This window comes from Crotalus tigris, unplaced genomic scaffold, assembly GCF_016545835.1.
Source record: "Crotalus tigris isolate CLP2741 ecotype Arizona unplaced genomic scaffold, ASM1654583v1 scf7180000021444.432893, whole genome shotgun sequence".
Taxonomy (NCBI): domain Eukaryota; kingdom Metazoa; phylum Chordata; class Lepidosauria; order Squamata; family Viperidae; genus Crotalus; species Crotalus tigris.
In genome coordinates, this window is record NW_024098514.1 from 380,152 (window position 1) to 404,711 (window position 24,560).

Consider the following 24,560-nt stretch of genomic DNA (forward strand, 5'->3'; position numbering starts at 1 on the left):
TGTATTTGAGTAAAATATTTATTTAATAATACAAGTTCATCTGTCAGAAACAGAGAACCAGAAAACAGCTCTGAATCCATTTTTTCTACATTTTCTTTGTCAAAATAACCTGCACAAAAGGGAATAAGAACGTAACCAGTCTACCTTCCACAGAAAAGATTAGTATTGCCTTGCTGGCACATGTAGAAAATGTATTTCTGTATTTTTTTAACAGTGAAATCAAGGCTGAATAACTTCCCTCAATAAGAACCCATACTTTTACGAACTAGCCTATCCCAGAGGGAACGCCAAATCGTAACTTTGTATATTTCTTTCCATGAGTCAAGGTGTAAAGCCATTCTCCCTTCTCAGTTGGCTTCAGGGGCCAGCTGCCTTCCTAAATGTCTTCCCAGTTTAGCAACACAAGCAACTTGTGGTTTTCAGGAGCTTGGCTCTAAGCTCAGCTCACCTGCCAATATTGCTTGAAAGGGCAATATAGCGAGAAAGAATTAGGTTGAATTTAGTACTGAAGAATGATTGTTCAATTTTAATTAGAACAAAAGAATTTTGAAATATGCATGTAAGCTATGAGTCTTTTTTTAAGTCTAGAGGAATGGTCAAAAGGATCATGAAAAAATTATAATCTTGAATGAACTATAATTATTTCCAGTTTATATTTTGTTTGGAAGAGTGAGACTAAAATAGAGAACTGTATTCCAGTCTTGTTTAAAATTATCTACTAGAAAAGTCTCTCTCTGTGTGTGTGTGAGAGAGAAAGAGACTAACCACACAGAAATGAACTAGGAATTCAGTGCATCATTCAGATATCCTTTTAAAATTAAATGATAGGTAAAATGGAGTTCCAGATCACCTAATTCCCATTTCAGTTGCAACATAGTCCTTTCCAATGAAGAGTTGGTTATCTTACTCCTGTATATTTGACTTGAGCATGCTCTCTTAAAAGTTTATATTAAATCTGTTCAATCCATCTGAAGTAACTGACTAGGGTTAACAGCATGCTCATAATGAGGAAACAAGAAAAAAATGGGAGGAATAAAGTTTCTATGCAGGAAATAGGGACAACTGCTTCAGTGAGTAAAACGGATGGAAATATGATCAATAATGGATTATTATGTCTTAGTTGGAATGATAAAAAGGGCAACATAGTAAAACACTTCCTATAAAAAGTTAAACACATTAATATCTTTTGTAGAGACCTATCATACATGGAGCCTTACAAATCTGCATATCACTATTGCATAATTCCAACAAAAATGAATCGGGTCCTATTTGTATTTTCTATGACTTAATCGTCGTCGTCATCTCCTTCGTCTTCAGCTGCACGTTTTCTCTTCTCCCCCTTGACAGCGGCGTCTGTGGGAAAGAATTTTTAGACATGTCCAAAGGAAAATTAAGAGGCAGTGATTCCTGCACACTGTTGTACACTTATTTTCATCACTTCTGAACAATTGCGTATAATGGTAACTCACACTTTTAAAATATCAATGAATCTGCTAAAAATCTTTATCAATTTATCTCTGTAAAACTTAGATTTAAGTAGTATTAAACAAGTAGTTTAGAAGCTCAAATGAACCAAGAATTCATTATAAGTTAAATGATAAGACTAACTTTATCCCAGCTAACAAAATTTATAAAAGTTCTTTTTGTTCTGAGAGAAAACTACTATCATAGAAGGCAACTTTTGAATCCAGAGGAGTAAAATTAAAAAAGTCAAAGGCTGAATATGAAGCTTACCTTCTTCCTCATTCTCTCGCTCTTCTACGTAATCATCATCATCCTCTTCATCCTTTAGAGAAACAAGTTAATGATTTCAGAAATATATTCAAAATTACTAAGGTGCCATTTAACTAAACTTATGAAACTTAGAAATAAGTAAACATTTTCCATGTAAATAGAGTGAAAAATCAAAACTAGAGTTAAACAACCCCTTAAAGCAATAGTTGCAATTGTGGTAATTTAGTAGCCGTGCCCTCTTTCCTCATATCTGTCCAAAAGTTTTAGATTCCATCTTATATAGTTCTCAGCTGATTACCATGAGCTATATTACACCTAATAAATTTTTGCTTAAAAAATATATTACCACTGTAACCCAGACCCAGATCCTCTTGTGGGAACTTAGTCATATTTCAATTGAAATATCAGTTTAGATTATTTAAAAAGCAGTTTGTAAGATACAATTTTTTAAAAAAGCCTGATGATTCTCCTGAGAAATATAGTGGAGATGAAGCCAGTGGATATGAATGAATAAAAAAGCATAAAATACAAAGTAAGAAAAAAAAAATAGATCAAGCAAGGTGGCACGTTTGACTTTTTCCTAAAGCTTGAATACGGTGAATATCCACATGCTACGGCAGGAGAAACCCTGTGGAGGACTTTTGCACAAACTGCCAGGGCTTTCAAATACGAAGCCAAGTTAATAAGGGTAAATGCTTTGCAAATGAACAGTAAGTTGTAACCTGAATCTCTTCTTTCATCAAATATGAAAGACCCACTTCCTCTTCCTCTTCCCCCTCCCCCAAGTCTGAAGCATCGTCATCTTCATTTTCCTCATATTCGCCTGGGGGACCAGCTTTGTCCTCATCTTCATCCTCATCTTCATCCCCATCTGAAGAAAAAGTGAATAAAGGCATGCTGTCTCCTTCACTCCTAACTTAGAAGTCAAGAGTTCGAATCCAGCACTCACTGAAATAAGAACCCACTTCTCAAGGAAGGTAGGAGGGTGGCGGAAGTAAAATGCTCAACCAAGTAGTGCCTTGCCTCTGAAAGGTTGCAAGTCACAGAGGGGCATAACCAAACTGCTGAACAGACCTGCTACTATACAATCAACTACTTCTAAAAATGTATATTTATAGGAAATGTAATTTTGTTAACTGCAAGATTTATTTCCCTCTTTAAGGAAAAGCATTGTTTATTAGCATGTAGAGCACATATAGTTTGAATAGCGTATTTTGATCTCTGGCCAATTTCCATATTTCAGGTATTTGTTTCCTAACGACAGCTTGAACATATTCATAGTAAATATTCAAACGAACAATTACCATCCTCGTCTTCCTCTTCTGAATCCGGGGCCTCGTTATCATCCTGATCAAACCCATCTAGATACGTGATTTGGTGGAGCAGTTCAAACACACTTTCTCTGTAATCTTCCAGATTTGTGATCTCACAGTTAAACAGATCAAGGCTTTTCAGGTTCTTCAGATTTTGCTAAAAATTAGGAAAAACAGAGATGTTATTTATTAAGTTGCTAAATCAAGTTACTCTGCTATGTATCCATTGGGGAGTGGGGTTGGCCAAGACAATAAGAGAACTGAAACTACCCTTCATAGTTTTCTACATTGGCGCCAACTCACTTTGTATGCTGGAATGAAAAACAGCTTGTTGGTCAGTGACCAGGTTGAGTAATTCTGCCTGAGATGTGATATGCATAGCAGCATTCACATCAGCATGGAACCCAAACCTGATTCTAACTTGAAGTATTAGCTAGAAATAGCAGCTAGATAACAAGAAAAGGAAAATTTGTGCAAACGCCTGCACAGTTGTGGTTGATTCCTTTTTTATTCTGATCTGCCAGGGATCAGTTTAGAGCAGTTCTCTGCAAGTTGGTGCCCTCCAAATTGGTTGGACCGCATCGCCGAAGATGGTGCAATTTGTAATCCAACACATTGGGAGGGCCTCCTCTTAGAAAAGACCTGTAAAGACAAAGCTCTTTTAAACTGTTTGGATTTAGTCAAGGTACACTCACCATCACATCACCTACAGTAGTAGTTATGAGACCAATTATTCAGACAATGATGTTACATTTTTCCAAGGCTCTTTAGCACCTTAAATACATTGGCCTTTATTCAGTGATCGCTACGTAAGGACAACCAAGTACATCTTAACACCTCTCTCAATCCCTTCCCCTCCCCATCCAATTCTATACTTACAAGAGTTTCAACAGTGTTGAGATCCTTGATTTTGTTGCCGCTCAGATTTAGGTATGTAAGATTTGGACATCTCTCTGCCAGGACTTCTAGACCACCGGAAATTAGATTGTCACTCAATTCCAGCTACAGCATAAACATGCCAGTCAGTGGGGTTGACTCTGAAATCTACACATTCTCTCATAAAAAGTTACCTAAGCAAATATATATGTTTTCATGGTACAGCGGGCATAATAGTTAGGCGACATATATTACTAATTATCATTGACAAGATTCTTAGGCAAAAGACTGCATGGACATTAAAATTTGTACACCATCCAGGCCATAACCTAACACTCACCCTTCGGAGCTTTGTCAGAGTGGGGAGTTTGGCCAAAGAGGTCAACTCTGTGTTGGCCATGCTGAGAAATTCCAGCTCTTTAAATGAGTCACTCAGGCCTTCAATTTCACCATTGCCGGAGCGGCAGTTGTCGAGCACCAGCTCAGCCACCTAAAAGGGCAGCACATTTGCCTCTGAGTTGGTCTGAGTCTATCGCACAGATGATAAAACACATTTTATTTGTTACATAGGAGTATTTTCCATCTTTCTCTTGCAAACTTTATGACTAATCATTTAGATTAATTTTAGACACATGTGATTTGTTAATATATTTAGCTTTGGACCCAGAAAGGATCTCTAAATGGCTTCAAAGTTATATTTGTTTAAATAAATAAATAGCATCATATGTAATAGAATTAAAACATTTTTTTAATACTGGGAGACAGGTCATACTCAGATATAGCAAAGCCTTTAAAAAAAACTGCCTTGAAGGAAAGGTCTTCAAACCTGGACAGATACAGTAGCAACATTTTTAGTAATAATAACTAGAAACTTTTTATTCCAAATAGAAAACATTCTGACACTACTGCACCCTATGCTACAAAGGGAAAGGAGACATAGAAGCTTAATGTAACCATTGCCTTCCTATTCATAAAAACACGGCAAGTGCTTTCTTGAGTTACAGCATTTCCTCATGTTGATTTGGGCAGGGGAACTCCCCAAGGGGCTGGGGCTGTCGCCGGGATCCAGCCTAAGAAGTGTTCACTTTGTAGTGTCACTCTCTTTTAAGCTAGATTTGCCAAGCTTTCAACAACAGTGGTATCTCTTATTTTTACTAGGTACCACAAGAAGCATCAATTTCTTCTCTAGAAAACACCGTGTGATTTGGTGAGTAAAGAACTTTTCACATTTATTCTCAGGAATGTACTAGGGAAGGGGCTCATTGTGTGCTGTGCATTATGGGCACAGGGATGGCTGTTAATTCTTTAGCTGCACCTTCTGAAGAAGGGCAAGGACAGCTCCCGGCGCCTGTCAGCCATCTTGGGGCAGCTCTCTTTGGCCGCCCCAAGGCAGGGAAGCTCTGCCTTGGGTCTTCCCCAGCAGGGGAGGGGAAAGGAGCAAGAGGGTCGCTCCGCTCCTTCCTCTCTTCCTCCAGCACAAAGCCATAGAAATGTCTGAACGCAGTGCAGTGCTCTGGGCACTGGCACTCCTGTGACATGAGAGGTTTCCTGCTTCTCCTCTCTGGTGGGTTATTCTTCCTTGCTACTCGGCTCCCTCCACCTTTCTCTATCTTGTGCTCTTGCGACAGGCTGGATTAAAACTCCCTCTGTCTGCAGCCAGCTGGTGACCTGGGGCCGTATATGCCATCCCATCTTAGGGCAGGAGGTGGGCACACTCTTGCCTTTGTGAACGCTCCAGAGGCACAGAAGCCCCAGGCAGGCAGGCAGGCAGGCAGGCAGGCATAGCTTATCATCAGCCTCTCTCCACTGGCCTTATCTCCTTGACCGCCCAGGCATGAGGTTTCAAGGAACAGGGAGGGGCGTTGCCCCTCCATGGCCGCTCTTGGGGCAGAGCGATTGCTGCCCTCCGTGTTTGAGAAAGATTAAACCACATTGAAAATGTCTGGCTGGAAGGAGCTGCTTTTTAAAGAAAGGGTCCACCCTCCACCGGCTCTAGAGGAAGAAGTCTAATTCATCTGCGTAGAAGAGACTAAGATGGATTCAGCTGCAGCCAGGGTTGTTTACCACAGTTTGTGTAAAGTACATTCGCTACAAGAATCGGCGGAATCCAGCGTTTCCACCCTTACTCAAACCAGACACGGACTATCTGGCTTTTTTCTGCACGAGAAAGGGGGGAAAACCCCAACAGGCAATTTGCTGGTTGGGAGGAGGGAAGCGTGAAAAACTCACTACAATCTTTTCACAGTTGAGGTTGCCTAACCTTTGACGAAAGAGCAGTTAACTGCAAAAAAAGGGGGGGGGAAGAGAGGAGGAAAGTTTTAACTTGGGAACCTCCTTTCTTGCGCTCGGTTCTCCTCGATCTTGAGCCTCCGCTTATTTTTAATTAACTTGCTTTGGGGCGGGGAGATTGCACGGCGGGACTGCCCGAGCCCGGGCGGCGTTGGGAACGGAAGAGTTAACCAGCTCGCCTCTTGCATCGGGCTTCCAACAACCCCCTTTAGGATACGGAAGGCAGGAGGAACCTCGCGTCCTGGTGATTTATGTCGCGCTGGGATCGCTCGGGGAAAACGTGGAAGCAGGAGAGAAAGTCAGAAAAGCTGGTTGACCGCCGCCAGGCCTCGCAGAGAAAAGCCCATCTCTGGGAGGCCGGGCCTTGGATGAGAGCCCTTAAAAGGAGAGAAGCCCACCGGGGCTCGAAGGAGACGGGTCCGGCGGCCGCTCTGCTGCTAAGCCCCCCCCCCCACCCACACGCCCGGGGCCGCCGCCGCGCATCGGTCACCGCGCGCTTCCGGCACGATCGAGGCGCGAGGGGGGAAATCCTCGGGATCTTGAAAGATCTTCCATTTCCTGCCTCCCAAGGGTTTGTCCTCACCTTCTCGGGCGCGCGGTTCCTCAACTCCAGGTTAACGCGCTTCTTCATTTCCAGCTTTTTCATCTCCATCTGGAAAGGCTCTCCAAAGTGGAGAGCGAGGGAGGGGCGCAAAACTACCTAAGGAGAACCCGACAGGCAGGCGAGGGGATGCGTGGCGAGGAGGAGGAGGAGGGGGAGGAGAAGAGCAAAATTAAAGGAGAATCCCCCCTCTCGGCTGCTCAACAAAGGGCCCCGAAGGCGGTGCAAGCGGAGTTGGGAACTCCGGACTGCTCTGCCACCCCGATCCCGCCTCCTGTTGCGAAACGCGCAGCTCCTTTCCCTTCAATGGCCGCTCGCACACTGAGCCTCCATGACACGGCGCATGGGGCCCCCTAGCAGATGCCCCGCCTCTCCCGGCGTGGTTCTCGACGGCGCCCCCCGCCCCAGGGAGCCGATTGGCTGGACGCGCAGGGCTCCCGCGGCTCGACGAGTGGCCGCGCGCCCCCCCCTTCCCCTCCTCCCCCCCCGTGGCTCCTCGGGCGCCGACGTCTCCTTTTGTGCGCGCCCGAGGCGCTCTGAAAGCAACGCGCGGCTGTGGGCGGGGCTGCCGATCAAGCGAGGGTCGGGGTCCGCTTTCCCCTCGTCCCCTGCGCACGACGAGGCTCTGAAGTTCCCCCCCCCCGCCGCTCTTTCTCTAAAAAAGGGCCGCCTGCGTGTTACAGAGCAACACAAATCATTACGGCACAATCTTTCATGTTGCTTTCTCTGCGTAAATAAATGTGCAGACTAGAGGCTGAAAAAAACCACTGCTTTGATGATCGAGGTAACGGTGGGAACGGCCGAATATTCTTTGCCTCCGTGTCTGCAGTTTTGGGAGGTTTGAACTTTTCTTTTGTGCGTAGGGCGGGTGTACCGTCCGGCCTCCTTCGGTGCTCTGTATCTGCTCGCTTGTAAAATTGCTGCCTGTTTCCGTCCTGGATGAGCCGTGCCTTAACGTTCGTAATCTGCCTTTTAAAAAGATACATTGTGTGTGGTCCTTCCTGGTCTGAACTCGGTTGTTTTCTCACCGATGTTTAATTACAACTAAGCGACAGCAGTGCTAGTAATCAGTGCGTCGTCAAGGAGCACCGATGCTGTCACCTAGTTGGGTAGTGAAACGTCTGCAAGAAAACAACCAAACCCAGAGAGCGCCAAGAACCCCACAGTTCCACACTAAGCTACAAATATTCACTTCTAAAAATACATCGTGTACTCAAACCATCAGTATTGGGACTTTATCCTGTCTTTATTGGAAATTGTCAGTGATGAGGAATCCGCAGACGGTCATGAATTACGTTATTGGACTGAAATTCTAGGTTGCCTGGTCGGTCGGTTGCTTTCTCTCTTATGGCTTGGAGACAGTTATAACTACAGGCCATATTGTTACAATTTGACTTGTGAAACAGCAGCAGCTTCATGTTCAGCATTGCTGTGCTTGTGCAGACTCAGTTTCAGTCATCTGATATGAAGAATTAAGGTGGGACGTCCTTCACATTTACCTTTCTCCTGAGTTTTAAATTTCTGCAGCAAGGAAGGGAAGCTAATGAGGCCCAGGATTTTGATGACAGCTTGGCATCACTGGACAGCAGGCAGAAACCTTTGGGAAGCTCCCCAGGCTGAACTGGAGCTTCCGAGGCCTGACCTGGGTTAACCACACCTGCTGTCCTGCCGTTCCTCACTTAGAAAGAGCAGTGAAGACCTCCCATTTCTCCCAGGCTTTTGGGCGAAGGAGAGTGAAATGCCCGGTTTCATTGGGTGTGCCCTTTCTTATCTTTATCCTTTTCCCTTGTTTTCAAGGGGGGGATTACACACAAGTAAGCATGTATGAAAACAAAGTATTCCTTTTAGCATCTTGAGTAAAATTAGCAAACAATTAGAGAATGTTAATTAGTTGATTAACAAACTGATTAACCCAACTAGGAAATGTCATCAGTGTGAGTGAGTCTGGGGTTTGTTGCCTGTAGCTTGCTCTGCCAGTTTAGGTGCAGGTGTGATTTTTTTCCTTAGCGGTTGGTTCTCTGACTGCTTTCTGTCTCCGGTTCTTATGGTGCGGATCCCTGATTAGAGTCTCAGCTGCCGGAGGGGAGGTCTTCCTGCATGGGCTGCCTTCTGCCCAGCTGTCCTCCCGCACAGTGGCTATGGCCCTGTTGCACTCTATGTGGTGGGGGGGTGCTCTTTTTTTCCCTTCCATTCCCTTGTATCTGATTCTCAAAGATGGCAGTTTTCTTGGCAAGGCTTTGCAGAATTCGCTTTTTCCCTTGCCACACAAAACTCGATCTCTCCGTCTGCCATTGCTTCAGTGGCACGTCCATTGTCAAAATAGGGGTGATCTGTGGGCCAAAGCTGTTCTGCCCAACAATGACGATTATAATTTTTCCAAACTTAGCACACCCTTAATTTGGTTTCACCTGTTAATATAATTGTTCGAAATAACACAGAATCTGTATTAGTAATAATACTGCTCATTACTATTCATACCATTTCTCCACTTTCCCGTTTTGTCTCAATCTTTAACCATCTTTCCATCAATTGTTTTTGCTCTTCCATCCTTATGTTTAACATCTTTGTTTTCTCATTATTCCTTTTAAATCCAGTTAATGCACCAACATCCTTTATTTTTTTCATTTATATTTCTATTCCTTCCAAAGGACTTTCCAGAATTATCATCAGATCCTGGCCAATGCCCATAATTCATGTTTTCCTTCTAATCCGGCTTTCCTGCGGGCGCAGGCTTCCTTCCGACAGCCTCGCACCGCGGCTCTTCGTCTGCCAACCGGGAATCTTCCCAAAAGCCGGGCCGCTTCTGCCTCCGGCTCCGGGCCCAGGATGGCCACCCGGCCCTGCGCTGAGCGGAGGAGACGGACGGGGCGTGGCGCCCGGTGCCCGGGTAGGGCAGAGGTGGAAGCCGCCGGCCAGGGCCCCGCTCGTGGCCGCAGTTCCAGACCTCCACCCTCCACACGAAAAGGTGCCTTAGGGATGCCCGAACGCCGCGCGGTCCTTGGCGCTGCGCGACCGCCGGCCTCGGCTGCAGGAGAGGGGCAGGAGGGACCGGAGGCGCCCCTGGCGACGCACTAGCAGGTGACACCCGCCTGCTGCGAGCTCAGACGGCCCCGACCGGGCGCGTGTCCTGCCCCGGGCACTAGCTCCCAGGGTGCCCGTGCGGGAAGCTCCGCCCAGGGGCCTCCCAGTCCCACCCTCGCTCCTCCCTCCTGCCGAGGCGCGATGGGGGCGTCGGTGTTTTTCGGCTGCTCCTGCATCGCCTTCGGGCCGGCGCTGGCGCTCTGCCTTCTGACTGTGGCCGGGGACCCCCTGCGCGTCCTTATCCTGGTGGCAGGGTCAGGGCGGGCCCGGCGGGGCGGGCGAAGGGCCGGCGGGCCAGGGGAGGCGACGCTAGCTGTGGCGGGCTGTAGGCGGCGGGGCTCCGGTGGGCGTCCTGGCGGGAAAGGCGGGGAGCAGAACTCCTCGAAGAGCCGTTTCCGGCGTGGGGAGCTGCCGCCGGAGACCCCCGTGCTCGTGGGTGCAACGGCCGGATGTCCGACCGTGAGAAAGTGGCCGCCCGGGAGGGAGAGGGGCGTCTTTACGCGGCGATGAACTGCCCCGCCCGCTGCCCTCGGTGCCTACTTGGACGTTCCTCCCGCTTCGGCGGCGAGCGAGGCAGGGGAGGCCCAGGGCAAAGGCCTGGCCTTCCCTTCCCTCTTTCCTTCTTTCCCCTTCCTTTGACTCCCCGGAGAGGGGAATCCACCGTCCGACAGTCTAGGGAAGATGCGACCCTTCCGAGTTCGGACTCGGAGCTTCCGAGAGCCAAGTCCGGCTTTGGCTAAGGTCGGACTGAGGGCTCCTCGGTGCTCTCTGGACTTGGTTGTTTTCTTTCAGACGTTTCATTGCCCTAACCGGGTCATTTCATCAGTGCCAGTCAGGTGGGACTTCAAGATGTCAGCCCCACTGCCTCACATGCCTTCTTTTATTATCAAAGTTGCTTTGTTTCTTCCTTGAAATTTCTGTCTTCCGGAAATAAAACATTCTTCTCAGGTTTGATGAGTGTTGTCGGGAAAACTCACAACAAGCTCTGCATATATTAGGATGTTGAACCAAAATTAAAAAATGAAACACCATGTGACAATTCCAGCTCCTTGACCCTGTTAAAAACCAACTTTTTTTTAAAGTAGCCTTTGGAATTCCAAAATTATGCCTGGAAAGAAATGGATACTGTCTGTAATTTCACAAGCCAGTGAAATGACTAAAATAGACTTCTAGAACAAACTTTGGTGGATTGCTGTTTTTTTTTTTAAAAAAAAATGGGTAGAAACAATGTAAATTATGCAAAATACTATAAATAATAGTTCAGACTGCATAGTTGATGCAGGTGGAGTTGAAGTGTCAGGGGCATCTTTTCAAAACCCACAGGAAGCAGCTTCCAAGAGAAATGACTGCGCTTTTCTTTTTTTCCAAATCCAGGGCCTTCTTTTGGTTGGTCTCCCTTCTCTTGGCTTCCCTGGTCTGGTTCATTTCCATTCACCTGAGTGACCAGGAGAACAAGCGGCTGCAGCATCTCCTGCTGATGTTTGGGGCAACGGTGTCTGTCTTGCTGCAGGAAGCCTTCCGTTTTGCTCACTTCAAGCTCCTCAAGTAAGACAGAGAGAGGGAGAGAGAGAGAGAGACTTTCTGCTAAACAGCTGGCCAGTCCTTGCAGCCAGTTTATGCCTGGCTTAATTTTCTTAATTCTTCCCTATGAACTCGTTCCAGAGATTCTCAGGAACTGAAGTCTGAGGGCAGTAAAGAGTGGGAAGCCTTTTACTCAGTAAATAATCATCCTGTCCTGGTGCTTTCTTTGGCACTGACTTAAGCCTTCAGAACAAGATGTCTTTCTCTCAGGATATTTATTTGTGCTTCCTTTCTTTATTTCATTTGCAGTGGTCCTCTCACTTAGGCTGGGATTAGTGAAGCCGGTCCTCTGTTCCTTGGGGTTGCATGATAGAGTTAGGGTTAGTGATGGCATTAATTCAAGATGAAATTTTGTTCCTTGAACCTAAACGGGATAAAGAATCCAAGGAGAACTGGGGAGGGGAGTGTAGTCAGTGGAGGTGGCCAATTGTTATTTTGAGATGCTCAACGAGTTCCCCGCTTCCTCTGCATCCTGTTTTAGGAAAGCTGATGAAGGGCTTGTAACCATAAGTGAGGATGGGCGCTCACCCATTTCGACCAAACAAATGGCCTATGGTGAGTGAACCCTCTGGTTCTGGGGGTTGCCACAGAGTAGGGGGGGAAATCTCCTTCTGCCCCCCACCCTCGCTTTCTGCTTTTGGATGACCTCAAGCTTAGCCTTTGCAGAGGCTCCGTCCCGTGTATTTTCTAAACAGCTGTCAGGGTTGCTGCTAATTGGGCAAACCATTTCAAATGTTTTCCACTATGATTTTCCATCCACCGGTAGTGTCAGGCCTCTCCTTTGGAATTATCAGCGGCGTCTTCTCCGTCATTAACATCCTTGCAGATTCCATTGGTCCCGGCACAGTTGGCATCCACGGGGATTCGCCCTATTACTTCATCACTTCAGGTAGGACCTTTTGAGGTGGGAGGGGAGAGATTGCCCGAACAAACATTTTTTAAAAAAAAACAAGAAGACTGGCTTTTATATGTAGCTTTTTCCCTGGTCCCTTCTGGTGTTTCAGCAAGAGGCATTTTCAAACGTTTTAGAATCGGAAAAAGTATGAGATGTAGCTGGCAAGACTACAGAAAGGCAGGGCCTCCCCCGAGAGACAGGATTTGATGCAGGGAGGAATCTATAAAACGTTTGGCATAACCGCTTCTTCAGGCCTGCTTCTCCAGGGCTGGGATGTTTGTCGAAACAGAAAAAGCATTTTGTTGTGACAGGTGTGAAAAAAATCCCAAGACTTTCCTTAAGAAAATGCTGAAGACAATAAAGCTCTTGTCTCCAAAGTGCTTTTTTCCCCCCAAAAAGGCAATTGGACTTTCTTGGTTCTTTTCCTTTCTTTGAAAATGTTTTGTTTCTCATCCAAGGAACTTCTTCAGTTCTGAGAATGAGATCCAGTTTCTTGGATCCATTTTCAAAGAAAGAGAAAACCCCAAGAAAGTCCAGGTGCCTTTTGAAAAAATAAAGCACTTTTGGGACAGCCGTGATTGGGATGATTCAGAATCTCCAGAGACATTTACAATAAACTGTTTTTTCACAGTTTCCTAATGTTTTCCTAATCCTTTTGTTAGGCATTTTTATATGAATGTGCTTGTCTGATGAGTTCTCGTTTTGCTGTGTTTGGATGCGATTCTGTACTCTGAGCCATCTCAGACTTTCTGCAAACTCAGGCATGTCTTGTGGCTGAATTCCCCTTTCCAGCTTTCCTGACCATGGCCCTGGTTTTCTTACACACATTCTGGGGGGTCGTTTTCTTTGATGCCTGTGAGACGAGACGCTACTGGAAGTTGGCCCTGGTGGTTGTCAGCCACCTGGTGATATCTGGGCTGGTGAGTGGATCTAGAAGCAGATCGGTTTTCCCAGGATTTGAGCTAAAGTGTATGTTAGATCTGGTTCTCCTCTTAAGAAAGCAGCACTGGGCTTCTACCCTTCTCGGGTTGGCTTTCTCCAAGACAAGAGATCGCACCACCCATTCTTTCTGGGGAAGGGGGAAGGGTTAACCAATAGCCCAACATAACTGAAATTTCTAAAAAAGGCATTTGGTCTGTTAAGCACTTGTATACAGAATCCGTTCAGGAATGATCCCTGGGGCTTTACTACCGGAGCAAGTTTCTATTATATTTCAGCATGGAGTAATCTCATGATCAAACTTGAAGTCACAGAAGATAAAAATCTGCAACAGGAAAAAGCTTTTTTGTTGGATACCCTCAAAATAGGTTAATTTGATTAGAAGGAGAAAAGCCAAACACACAAATGCTGGTTGAAACCTTCATAAGACTGCTGTGTGATTGCTCAGAATGGAGAATTTCAAAAGATGCTGACCCAGTTGTCTCTTGACTTTGGAAATGTCTGAAAACATGGAAAAGATAACCAGCTTGTGGACTTCCAGACAATTGTGGTTGTAAGCCATGGTTTATACCTTAGTGAATCATGGGAGCCAAAGCAATGTAGCTCCTTTAACAGAGCATAGTTAAAATAGCTTTATTCTCCTTCATTCCCTTGGAGACACAATAGGGAATTGTACCCTGCATTTGCGCTGCATTTGGGACAAAGTGGACCACTTAGCAGACGGGGCCAAGTCCCCCAGTACAAAGGCTGATGGAGGGATTGGGTGGGTGGGGGAATGACTGCAGACTCGGCTGCCTTCTGAAATCCCCTCTTGCTTTCTCGCCAGACATTTCTGAACCCATACTATGAAGCAAGCCTTATTCCCATCTTCCTGATCACCGTCTCAACAGGGGTGTGGGCCTTTTTCACAGCTGGTGGTTCGCTGCGCAACATCCTTGCCTGCCTCTCCTGTGAGAGCCATGACTTTTGTGGGGTTTGGAGAAAAGGGAAGGGGGAAGGAGCAGAACACCAAGAATCCTGGGAGGCTGTTCGTTGTTCCCTCGAAAGTGCCTGAGGGAGGATGAGCAGAAAGTTCTGCATCTGGGGTGCAGCGCCGTTGAGGAATACAGGGTGGGGTCTCCCTTCTCCATTGCCCATCCTGTTCCATCTGTCCTGCTAGAAGCCGAACAGGAGGTAATCCGAATGTGGGAGGCTTACTCGCAGGCTAATTATTCTGTCCTTCTTTGTAGGCAGGGAGAAAGAGAATGGCCACATTATGGTGTATTCTGAGCTGCAGCTCCCTATGGAGGACTGAGCCCCTGCCTGTTGGATCCTGGCAGTCGGAGGCTTCCTAGAAAAGATGAGATACTCTCCACACCTCCGGGCATGGCTCTTCATCTGGGACAAGGGCTCCAGAGCTGATCAGATGGTCGAAGCTCCTGCCTGGCCCTGGGACGGCAGAAGAGGCTCCTTGGCCCAAAAGATGGCTTGGAGGGCAGGAAGGCTAACTCTGTGCCTTGGCTGGTGGCTGGGAACCCTCCCCCTCCCCCCAACTCTGCTTATTTTCCTTTGCTTCTTTTTTCGCCCTGGAAAATGGACCCTCGGGTTCTCCTGGAGAGCTGAGCAAGCCCCTTAAGACGAACGACTCCCAGACCGCGTTTCCTAGTGGATTCTGCTGGATTCGTAACATGGCTGGAGGTTTTGTGGGCTACGGCTGAGCTCCCCATGTGCCAACAAAATCCCTTTGTTCTCAGCCTGAACTTTTCCTTCATCCACTGAGGAATCCTGTGTATGGGCACTGGACCTGGTGAGGCGCAAGAGCACCACCTGCTGGCTAGGAGGTGCTGCTGTATCTGTAGGAACACAAAGGATCTTTCTTGCTCTATTTTTTTTTTTTTTTATAAAGTCCCAGTCCTACTTTCTTTCTTTAATGTTGAGCCCTAAATCCTTTTATGAGTTGGTCCGTAGTGCAGTTAATAAAAAGAAATTATCTGGTAAGTATTATCGTGCTGCGTCGCCTCGGGCAGAGACTAAAGCGGGCCCTGCCTGTGGGTGGCACAAAGGCATCTCGCGCTGTGGGGTCCTTTCCGGACATAGACTTCTGTTTCTGCCTCTGGATCAAAAGCCTGCTCAAGCTCAAAAGCTGGGTTTGCACAGCGTGTTTGTCTTGACTCAAATACGGCTGAGTGGTTTGTCACCCAGGTGTTTTGAGAAGCCAGCCCTTGTCTTAGCACAGCTGGTTTTGTGAAAGTAGCAGTTGTGTTTTGTTGAGTGGGATATTGAATACTGAGAGACCAGCCCAGATATTCAACCTGGGCCATGGGATTCCCATGACTTCTTCTCCTTTGTCAACCATGGAAGTTGGCAGGAGGCACAACAGTAGCTTTGTGTTTAGACCGATAAAGGAACTGGGAGGGGAGTGGAGGGTCTCGGTGGTGCTGTTAGAAACCCCCCTTCCCACATGCCAACTGCCTCTTCCTGATCCTGCTGGGCAGGAAAGTCAGCCGAGTAGCTAGCGTGGCAGGAGAGGGAGGCCGATGTTGGTTGGGCTGGTGCTTCCCCAGACCAATCTTGCTGGTTTTCTCCCCCTTCCCCTCCCCCCAGCCTAAATACTTGTGGCTTCCACAAAGAACTGGAAAGACAGCAGGGCTGCAGGAGGAAGTCTTGTCCTGGTGTGTTAGGTTTCTGCAGTGCCCTTTGCTCCTGCCACTGCTGTCCAATAAAGCAGAAAAACACAAAGCTCGGGATGAGGCAGGAGGAAGTTTAATAAATACCTATTGTGTTCTTTTTCCAGTGAAATTCTCTGTTTTGACATTCTTGGTACTCCACGTGGGAAGGAATGGGGTGGGGGAAAGGATCATTTGAATTGCTTGTGGGAGCCTCCCTTATGCTGGCACTGCGATGCAATTAGGCAGGAACCGGGTTGGTGTCCCACATTCACCTGCTCCTCACCGGGTTCTCTTTGCCAAAATCCAGCCAGCAAGGAAGACACCCAGACAGCCCAAGAGCACTGCGACAATTATGGCAATGATCTCACCTGGAAAGAGAAAAGAGGGAAAGAGGCCTTATTAAAGAGGTGATGGGGTGGGGGAGATGGATACTTCCCAAGTTTAAAAATGGAATGCACTTCCTCTTTGAGGACTAGGACAGTGAACAAACTAAGGTGTGAGCCAGGAAGTTCATGGCTAAAAAAAATTTACCACCATAATAGATGTTGTTCTAGAACTCCAGAAAGGCAGTCAGGCTTGCCGGTTCATTTCCCATTTTCTTTGCATGATTACTGGAAGTTCTGAATGACAGAAACCCCTCCCCTCCCCCACCCATGGCCAGCTCTCCTCCGGCCCTAGGGCAAAGCTGGGTTGGCAGGCTCCGGTCCTCTACCACCACTGCAGCTTGGCTAGCTGGCTGTGCCCGGCCCCCTTGAGCGAGCATCACAGGAGGGGAGTCACACCTGCAGAGTATCCAGACGGCCCTAGAAGGAAAAGGAGAGAAACGTTCTGGGGCAGAGTTGCCTCCTCCTCCCTGTCCCCCCCCCTCCCCATACACACACTTTTTTTGTGCATGATCTTTATTGCACCAGCCTGGATTTGGTGCTGGGCCAAATTTGTCCACCAGAGGGCACATCCCCCTATCTCTACACCTGAGTCCATGCATATAAACACCCAGGAGAGGAGTCTCTGTACTCACCCACAGGGAAGGAGGAGAAGACCACGCGTTGGTTCAAGAACTGGGGCACCCGGAAATTACTGACCAGCAATTCTGAAGGTGTCTTCCCATCTTTTGTAGAATAAAGAGATTTCTGCAGTTTCTCCAACTACAAAAGATGTGAGTCAAGACGATTACTACAGTTTCCTCTAGAGGAATTGGCATATCACCCCCCCCTTCACTACTGCTGGATGTTACCCCTATTTCTATTGACCAAATAGAGCCATTCTCCAACAGCTGTTCTGTTGCCACTGCCCCCCCCCAACATGCAGGCCCTTTGCCTAAACTTAAAAAATGAGCTTCATCTTTCAGGCTCTACCTGAGCGGCAGAGATGCGGGCTGGCTGGTGGAAAACTGTCCACAGCACACTCTGATAGCAAGGCGGGGTTGTCAGTGAACCACTGTAGCGGTAGTAGTGGCCCAGATGCACCGGGAGCAGCTCTCGCACACTGAAGGGAGCAACGGTGACTTCTTGCTCTGGTGAGTTTAGGAGGTGGGAAACCAGAAAGAGAGAAGCGGAATGAGGTGCAGGGAGGGGGGGAGAGTGAGTCCAGGGCTGGCTTTTGGGAGCCTTTCTGTTGCACCCCTGAGGCTGTCTAAGGCTGGAGGACTGTCCAGTCTGGCCCTCCAGCTCCAAAGAACAGGCAGGGGGCACAGTGGCCCTTCTCCAGAGCAGCTCCCTGGCGGATGGGCTTTAAAGTGCTTGCTTCTGAGATGCTGGACTAGCAGAAGAATCTCACTACTGAGAACCACTGGGAATATAAAATCTCTTTTCCAGCACTTTTTCCCCAAGAAATTAATGATCCTGAATATTTTGTTTTCCAAGTTACTGTAAAATGGATGTGTGTTGTAAGAAGCAAACTGCAAAGCGTCTGGGGAAAGTGACGTGTTTTGATCCTTCTCAGGAGCCCAAATTACTCACTGAGGCTTGGATTTCAGGGACTCTGCTGGCAGTTCCACTCTCTCTCTTTTGCTTTTGGTCTCCTCCCCCCCCACCAGCCCCTGCAGCCCCTCCCTATCCCAACGGACCATCTACCTGCATAAAGGATGCTGTCCAGACGGTCCAAGATGTGGTTGTAGGCAGGATTCTCCACACTGTCAACCTGCCAGATGCAATGAAGAAATGACTTCTCTCTGTTGATCAGTGCTGGCTCTTTCTTCGCCTCCCCCCCCCCCAAATGCACAGTGCCTGCGGATGAATAATTTGCTTCATGTGGAGCAGAGGAGAAGTTTTAATACAGAAGAGAGAGAAAAGAAATTAGGATCAAGGGATCGGAGAAGACGACTAAATGAATGGTGTCACTGAAGCTTTACTAGGGAGGCAGTTATTATTCAGGAAAGGAGGCTCTGTGGCAGCACCACACGTCTGGCGTAAGGGAGCAGGGAGGGATCCAAGGAAATGCTTGACTGTTCTGGACAATGACCCTGGCACAATTTTCACCCAGCAGAAGCTCACCTCCAGGAAAATGCCCAGCACCGCCAGCCCATCCGGTTGGTGTTTGGCCACGCTCAGGTTGGCATACTTCTCTGAGTTGAAGTGGACCACATGAAGCTGAGGGTGAGGACAAAGAGTTAAAGGAAGGGAGGGAGGAAGAGTTTCGTGACTTTATGGAAATGTGGTGGAGTTGGGATTTCTTCTTGCGGGCAGTATGAGAAACAGCCTTCCTTATTAATCCCTGAGGAGAGAGCTGTTCCATTCCTTAGAGAAAAGAGAAATGACAACACGCCAGTGATGAAGGAGGGGACGCAACTGAGAGCTGAGTTTCACGGATGATGTGACCGGGAGTAAGTCTCAGCAGGACCCACGGGGCCAGAGTCCCACGGCATTTGGGGCCCATGGATACTGGAAAGGTCTGGACCAGCCCATGCAAGATGGGCACAGATAAGTGGCTCCTGGCTTGGGTATAGGGGAGGGCTGCTTAAACTGGGCTTTCCGGATGGGAAAATCTGCAATGCCCAGAATTCCCAGCCAGCCTTGATGAGGATTCTGGGTGTTGCAATCCCCAGATAACTCCGGTAGAGCTGGGCTTTCCTTGCAGCTCTGTTCTCAACCTCAGTCAAAGGAGTTGGACCCTTGGGCCAATTCAGCCACCATTTCTGCCCCAGCAAGGGGCCCGTCCGGGGCTGCCTGTGCGCTAGTGCTGCCCCGTAGCTGGCTTACCTCTGCTGGGAAGGCCTGGCCGTCCACGCGATGCTCAGAGCCCCCGGCCCGGCTGTTGCTGCTGCCCCAGTGGAAGTGCAGCTGCACTGCTGAGTAGATGCTGGGCAGGCCGTGCAGGCGCAGCTTCTTGGGGAGGGAGAGTTGCACTGTGGAGGCAGAGAGCAAGTAGCCTCAGGTTGCAGCCAGTGAGGAGGAGGAACACTGTCACAAAGCAGATCTATGGTATGGTGCTCTTTCTAGAGTTACTAGTCCTCAGGGTGGGCAAGACAGAAGAAGCATTGTCTTCTCAAGCAGACCTTTTTATGATAAACAACAGATTCTATGAACATTCTCACCTGTGTGTCCATTATTGCTCAGGGTCAAGGAGCTGCTCCCAGGGTCTCGGTACCCCTCTGGCTCAATGGGGGGCAGAGAGGGGTCATACTGGACCAAGTCAGTCTGGATATCGAGGGGTGACTGAGCCTGCCAGCCACAGTCTGGATATCTCTCTGGCCAGTGTGTCTGCCCGTCGGAGCCTGGAAAAAGAGAAAAAGCCTATGGATCTGGGGAGCAGAAAGGGCCCCCTCCTCTCACAAAATGTTTTGCCCCCTGTTCTGGAAGTGCCTGTTCCAAAGCCTTTCTTTCCAACTGGAGACCCCTCCCCAAGGGCCTTTCTGAAGCACCGGAAGGACTGTGGGAGCCTTTGTCAGCGAAGAGGCACATTTGGACATCTCCTCCCGACTTTGCAGCTGCATTTGCAATTCCGATGAGCAGAGCAAGACATTTCTTGTAGCTGTTTCTCCTTACCTTCGTATGTCCAATGGGAACCTGTAGCAGAAGGGGAGAGGAAGAGATTCTTGGCTGACAGCTCCAGATGTGGGGCATTTCTGCCTGGCAGAAGGAGCCCATGGCAAAGAAACCCACCTGTGAACTACAAGACAGGGCTGGATCCCTCACAAGGGGAGAAGAGCCCCTCTGGATCCCACACTCGTTTCCATAACAGACTGCGAGGTGACCTTGCCCCAGTCAGAGATGTGAGAGCAATTGTTCCCTTCTAGCTTACGGGCCCCACTGTCTCCATCCGTCCCTGGCCAACGCACGGTATTCTGATCTGCATTCTCCCCTCTGCTGGAATTCTGCACTTTATTTCAGAAAGGAGCTTTGGATAAAGGTCAGCTAATCTCCAGGGCTCTAAAGGAGCACTGCCAGCGGAGACTGCAAGGCCAGTCTCCGATCAGGCCTTTGAAATAAGGGGCTGTGTTTTATTTACCTCTGACAGCCTCTTTCTCTCTTTTGAAAGGATGAAACCTGAGTTGATACACTAGAGAAAAGAGGCTGTATTCTTCCATCCCAAAAAAGGGCAGCTGGCCGTGAGCTGACATGTCACCTCCTGAAGGCTCGTGAGCTGCTGCTAATTTTATTCTGGCTGGTGGCATGAAGATGTGTGCTTGGCCTCCTCCCCAGAGCTCGGGAGCCAGTTGTCGCTTAAGATCTGAGAGGAGTCCCAGAGCTGAGATCCCCCAGGTTCTCTCCTTGTCTCTCAAGGGTCTAGCCCAGCACCCGGCGGCCTCTCTGTTTGGGTCTTGACACCCCCATTTAGACCCAACTGGAGACCGTGGCTTTTTGCCCCTCTGCCAAGGGGTCCTTATCCTGTGTTCTTTCCTCCTTCCCGGGGGCAGAGGCAGGTGCCAGGCTGCCATTTCCTTGCCGTCCACTCCCCTTGAACTCCACCCGGCGGGGCCTGCCATAAGGGCTTACGTTTGCGGCCTCAGAGACGGCGTGGGAGTTCCAGCCTAGACTGCAGTGGCTGAGTCCATGAGCCATGGAAAACAGATTATGCCGTAGAGCGAAAGAGAGTTGAGGACGATTGATGGAGCGGATGAAGACCACTCTGCACCCAAAAACCTTTGGCAGAAATATGGTAGCCTTCAAATGACTATGGAGATTCTCAGTCACCCAGGTTGTCCCAAAGCTGCTTTTTCCAAAAGTCAGCTGGACTTTCTTGTTTTTTTTTTTTTTCCCTTGAAAATGTTTCACTTCTTATCCAAGAAGCTTCTTCAGTTCTAAAAAGTCCAGTTGCCTTTTGGAAAAAGCTCCTCTGCATTAGCTTTCAAAGCTCCCAGGACAGACTGCTGCTAATTCTTCTCTGTTGCAAATGATTATATTCTGTAATTTTATTCCTTTCTTATTACTGTTTTCTTCACTCGTTCCCCTTCTCTTGAGCTCTTTGAAACTTTCTTTCCAAAATAACGTTACTGTTTCTGTGCCTGCTCTCAGGCAGCTTATTTGTAAATATTTTTCAGAGATTGTTACTCTCCCATTTTATCAGAGTATTTTCAGCTTCTTTCTGTCTTACAAGTGAAAGGCTGATAGATAATTCTAGCAGCCATTGTGAACGCCTGTAGTCACTGCAACTTCTGGGAGTCCTAACCGAGCCTTTCTCCCCCCAAAGAGCAGAAAGAGCTGAGTTGTTTGTAAACTTCACCAGTGCTCCATCCAAATGATTACTCTCAGAATGGACTCACTTGCTTTCAGAGAAACAAATAAGCGTCTTTTTAAAAAAATTAAAGTGCTTGAGCAGCTCAGAGTGGTTACCAGGGGTAGTTGCATTGTTGTGTCCATTCAAGCTGCCAGAGAAAGCCCTCCCCCCCAGCTGCCTAATTGCAGTGGGTCCCCCTGGAGAAAGGCAGAGGGCCCTGTGAGGAAACAAAGGGCTGTGAGGAAAAAGAATAAACGCTACTTACCCCCACTTGCAGCCAGGGCTTGGGAAAGAGCTTGCCAGAGGGTGAGAACTAGCAACATCTTGGAATGTCAGAAAAGAGCAGGTGAAATGGGAGACAAATTCCAAAGAAATGGACGGGTCCTGAGCCAAGAGGAGTCTCTGTTTGGCCAAAGATGGGATCTTCCACTCCCACATCTGCACCCCACTGCTTGCCTCTTTCCAGGGGAGTCAGGAGGTCCCCATTGGACACCAACCAGAAGGCGGCCAAGGCCATTTAAGGTGGCTCTGGGCAAGCCAGGCAGCCGGCCGGCGGCTGAGGACTCTGCTCCTTAAATCACCCGTCCAGCGGCCTGTAGAGTCCAAAACGTGTTTGGACAGGGTGGGGGGGGGAGCTGGAAGTGCTTAGCTCCCCTTCAGGCCTGTGCCAGCCAAGTCCCTGCGCAACAGGCCGGTTCTTTTCATCTGAATTTTCAGGCAGGCACGGGGAGAGGGGCTCAGGGGGCTGATCCAGAGGAGGCACAGCTTTGGCCGCTGCAGCTCCTCTAATGGGGGCTGGGGCCTGGCTCCAAGGCAGGAACAGTGGCAGAATAGTGGCCTGCTGAGCTTCCACCTTTGGGGACACAACATTTCAGCTGTCGCAGCTTTCTAATTTCATCTTGCAGAAGGAAAATGGTGTGGACATACTGAGCATCATGGCTTGGTTGTGGCATCACAGAGGCCCGTGCCTGGTCCTGGGGAGGCCTGGATGGGGGGGAACTCTTGAGGTCTTTCTTGCTGCTCTAAGGAGTCTCCCCCTCATTGCAGCAGAGTTGTAGCTTGTTGCTGGGTACAGAATGTTGTAAAGGACTTGGGTACAAAATGTTTTGAGTAAGAGTCATTTCCAGTCTGGTGCTTCACGACCTGCTGGACTGCACCTTTGTGTCCCCCCTTCCTCATCCCTGACTGCTTGGAAGGTGTTGGGATGGTGCACATTAGCTGAATTTGCTTAGTGGCACTGTGGTAGTTAATAGCTGACTTTAGGTTCTGTGGATTTGTTTTTCTGATATAGGAAGTTTAGCCATTGCTAAATCCATAATAAATGGTGAAGGATAAAAGAAAAGAGCGTGACTGGCAGAAAAAGGGTTAAGCACACCCACCCACCCCTCCATGGAATAGGCTTTGTTGCTTAACTGGGGAGAACCACAAGGGCTGTTGCTGTCTGGAAAGGCAACCAATTGGTGCAGCCACAGCAGTGGGGGCCAAAGGTCCTTACAGCCAATGACCTTTTATTATCTTGCTGATAGAAGATTGGCAAAAAGACAAGCAGCGAACCTCCCTTGATGGAATTCTGGTTCTACCCCATTAGGGTCCATACCTGGAGGGAAGCAGGCAGGCAGGCAAACCCAGAACTCCTTCCCTCCCTCCAGTTTGGGCTGGACCCTACCAGCTCTCTTCTGCGCTGGTTTTTTGCCACCCGGGAAGAAAGCAGGTCATGGCGACCCAGTTCCCTGGCCAGTGTTTGCCTGATTGTGCAGTCTGGGGGTGGGGGTGCAGAACATGGCAAGGGAGCCCTTCCCCAATCATGCCCAAAGCAGGGCTTCCCTTGCCTGGGGGCATGGAGAGTGACAGCCAATCCTCTGCCTTTTGTGAAGGGGCAGAAGGGAGAAAGGGGACACGAACATTTATTTCTCAAGTAAAAGGAGAGGGTTGGTTCCTGTGTCTTGTTCAAACCACACCCCCAGTGTGACACTTGTGTATGCTGTGGAACCCAAGCTATGCCAGTCAAGGTTAAAGGAAGGGTCTCAACTGGCTTTCATTTAGTCACCAGTTCTTTTGCTCTTGGTTAAGCTTGATGGGTGAATCTAATTCTCAGTGACATAAAAACACAGCACAGACTTGAACAGTTCGCCAGCATTCGATGTTTTTGAGTTAACTGGAAGGAGACGAACGTGGTGTTTTATGGGTGTTTCAAGCAAGCTGTGTTGTCTTTGTAAGAGGCGGCTGGGGCGTCCCTGGCGCTTTAGGAAGAACTCGGGTTCTCTCTCGCTGTGCCCCCCCCCCATGGAGGCGCGTTAAATTCACGACGTTGCATTTCACTTCTACTAATTCGTATAATCCCGATTAACGCTTGTGACGATCACGGGATGTTCTGGCAGATTCGGGACTGCGCGTCCCCGAAGACGAACCAACACCAAGAGCCGAGTCAGGGTTACATAACAGGCGAGACGGGCTTCCGGGGACCGGAGGCGATTCGCTTCCGCTCCTTCGTTATCAAGTGCGCACGATCAGGAGAGTCGCCGGCGGGCTTCCTGTACCGATGGGAGCCGCTTGGCGGGGGTGGGGGTTCCGTCGGCGGGACAGTTCCTCCCCAGCCGGAGGCGAGAGCCTCGTCCTAAGAGGCGGTGGGCCAGTTTGCGAGCTGCCCCGCCGTCCGTTCAATCGCGCCGCCTTCGCTGCCTCTTTCGTCCCTCTTCAGCCATCCGCGCTGGTAGCGGCACGGTTCTGAACCGCCTTCTCTCCCGCAGACCGGGCAGCGAGGTGGAGCAGGCCGGGGTGCGCGACGAGCCGGCGGATCCGGTAGCCGCAGTCACGCAAAACCAGAGCACCTCGGAGGCCGCTCAGCACGCCGCTGCCACGTGCGCGGGGACGCGCCCGGAGAGACACTGGGCGGGCCGCTCACCGCTGCTCCGTGCGACCCGCGTGCCGCCGCCTGCGCCTGGCTCGGG

General features: G+C 48.8%; 3 protein-coding genes across 8 annotated transcripts; 1 reads left to right on the plus strand and 2 right to left on the minus strand.

Annotated features, from left to right (window-relative positions):
• ANP32E (acidic nuclear phosphoprotein 32 family member E) lies at positions 1-7,179 on the minus strand. 2 transcript variants are annotated; one of them, XM_039318574.1, is made up of 7 exons: positions 6,796-7,179; positions 4,264-4,452; positions 3,927-4,049; positions 3,039-3,204; positions 2,457-2,605; positions 1,735-1,786; positions 1-1,353 (listed from the first exon to the last, which is right to left on the minus strand). In XM_039318574.1, exons 2-7 carry the CDS (start codon positions 4,321-4,323, stop codon positions 1,286-1,288), a joined length of 618 nt encoding a protein of 205 aa, XP_039174508.1. In that variant the 5' UTR covers positions 4,324-4,452; positions 6,796-7,179; the 3' UTR covers positions 1-1,285. The 2 variants fall into 2 exon arrangements, with proteins under 2 accessions (XP_039174508.1, XP_039174507.1); XM_039318573.1 differs by having other exon boundaries at positions 4,264-4,413; positions 6,796-7,177.
• Positions 4,502-15,619, plus strand: APH1A (aph-1 homolog A, gamma-secretase subunit). Of its 5 annotated transcripts, none has more exons than XM_039318569.1 (7): positions 4,502-5,130; positions 11,269-11,439; positions 11,957-12,030; positions 12,242-12,364; positions 13,163-13,290; positions 14,136-14,259; positions 14,539-15,619. In XM_039318569.1, the coding sequence occupies exons 1-7, from the start codon at positions 4,937-4,939 to the stop codon at positions 14,601-14,603; spliced, it is 879 nt and encodes a 292-aa protein (XP_039174503.1). In that variant the 5' UTR covers positions 4,502-4,936; the 3' UTR covers positions 14,604-15,619. The 5 variants fall into 5 exon arrangements, with proteins under 5 accessions (XP_039174503.1, XP_039174502.1, XP_039174500.1 ...); XM_039318568.1 differs by lacking the exon at positions 4,502-5,130 and adding an exon at positions 5,149-6,783 and having other exon boundaries at positions 12,302-12,364; XM_039318566.1 differs by lacking the exon at positions 4,502-5,130 and adding an exon at positions 5,153-6,783.
• CA14 (carbonic anhydrase 14) lies at positions 15,190-24,410 on the minus strand. The gene is made up of 10 exons (XM_039318572.1): positions 21,878-24,410; positions 19,941-19,961; positions 19,490-19,669; positions 19,155-19,300; positions 18,450-18,545; positions 18,030-18,096; positions 17,313-17,470; positions 16,976-17,102; positions 16,740-16,760; positions 15,190-16,325 (listed from the first exon to the last, which is right to left on the minus strand). The coding sequence occupies exons 1-10, from the start codon at positions 21,933-21,935 to the stop codon at positions 16,237-16,239; spliced, it is 963 nt and encodes a 320-aa protein (XP_039174506.1). The 5' UTR covers positions 21,936-24,410; the 3' UTR covers positions 15,190-16,236.
• Between the last annotated feature and the right edge of the window lie 150 nt (positions 24,411-24,560).

Bases quoted from the DNA above. Each gene is read 5' to 3' on its own strand.
- APH1A (XM_039318566.1), top strand. From the start codon at position 6,464: ATGTCGCGCTGGGATCGCTCGGGGAAAACGTGGAAGCAGGAGAGAAAG. The intron at 11,440-11,956 runs GTAAGACAGAGA...ATCCTGTTTTAG, and splicing joins GCTCACTTCAAGCTCCTCAA to GAAAGCTGATGAAGGGCTTG. The intron at 12,365-13,162 runs GTAGGACCTTTT...TCCCCTTTCCAG, and splicing joins CTATTACTTCATCACTTCAG to CTTTCCTGACCATGGCCCTG.
- ANP32E (XM_039318573.1), bottom strand. From the start codon at position 6,864: ATGGAGATGAAAAAGCTGGAAATGAAGAAGCGCGTTAACCTGGAGTTG. The intron at 1,787-2,456 runs GTTACAACTTAC...GTTTCTCTAAAG, and splicing joins TGATGAAAGAAGAGATTCAG to GATGAAGAGGATGATGATGA. The intron at 1,354-1,734 runs GTAAGCTTCATA...TCTTTCCCACAG, and splicing joins GCGAGAGAATGAGGAAGAAG to ACGCCGCTGTCAAGGGGGAG.
- CA14 (XM_039318572.1), bottom strand. From the start codon at position 21,935: ATGTTGCTAGTTCTCACCCTCTGGCAAGCTCTTTCCCAAGCCCTGGCT. The intron at 16,761-16,975 runs GTGAGTACAGAG...TTTTCCTTCTAG, and splicing joins CTTCTCCTCCTTCCCTGTGG to GGCCGTCTGGATACTCTGCA. The intron at 16,326-16,739 runs GTGTGACTCCCC...TTCTCTTTCCAG, and splicing joins GCCGTCTGGATACTCTGCAG to GTGAGATCATTGCCATAATT.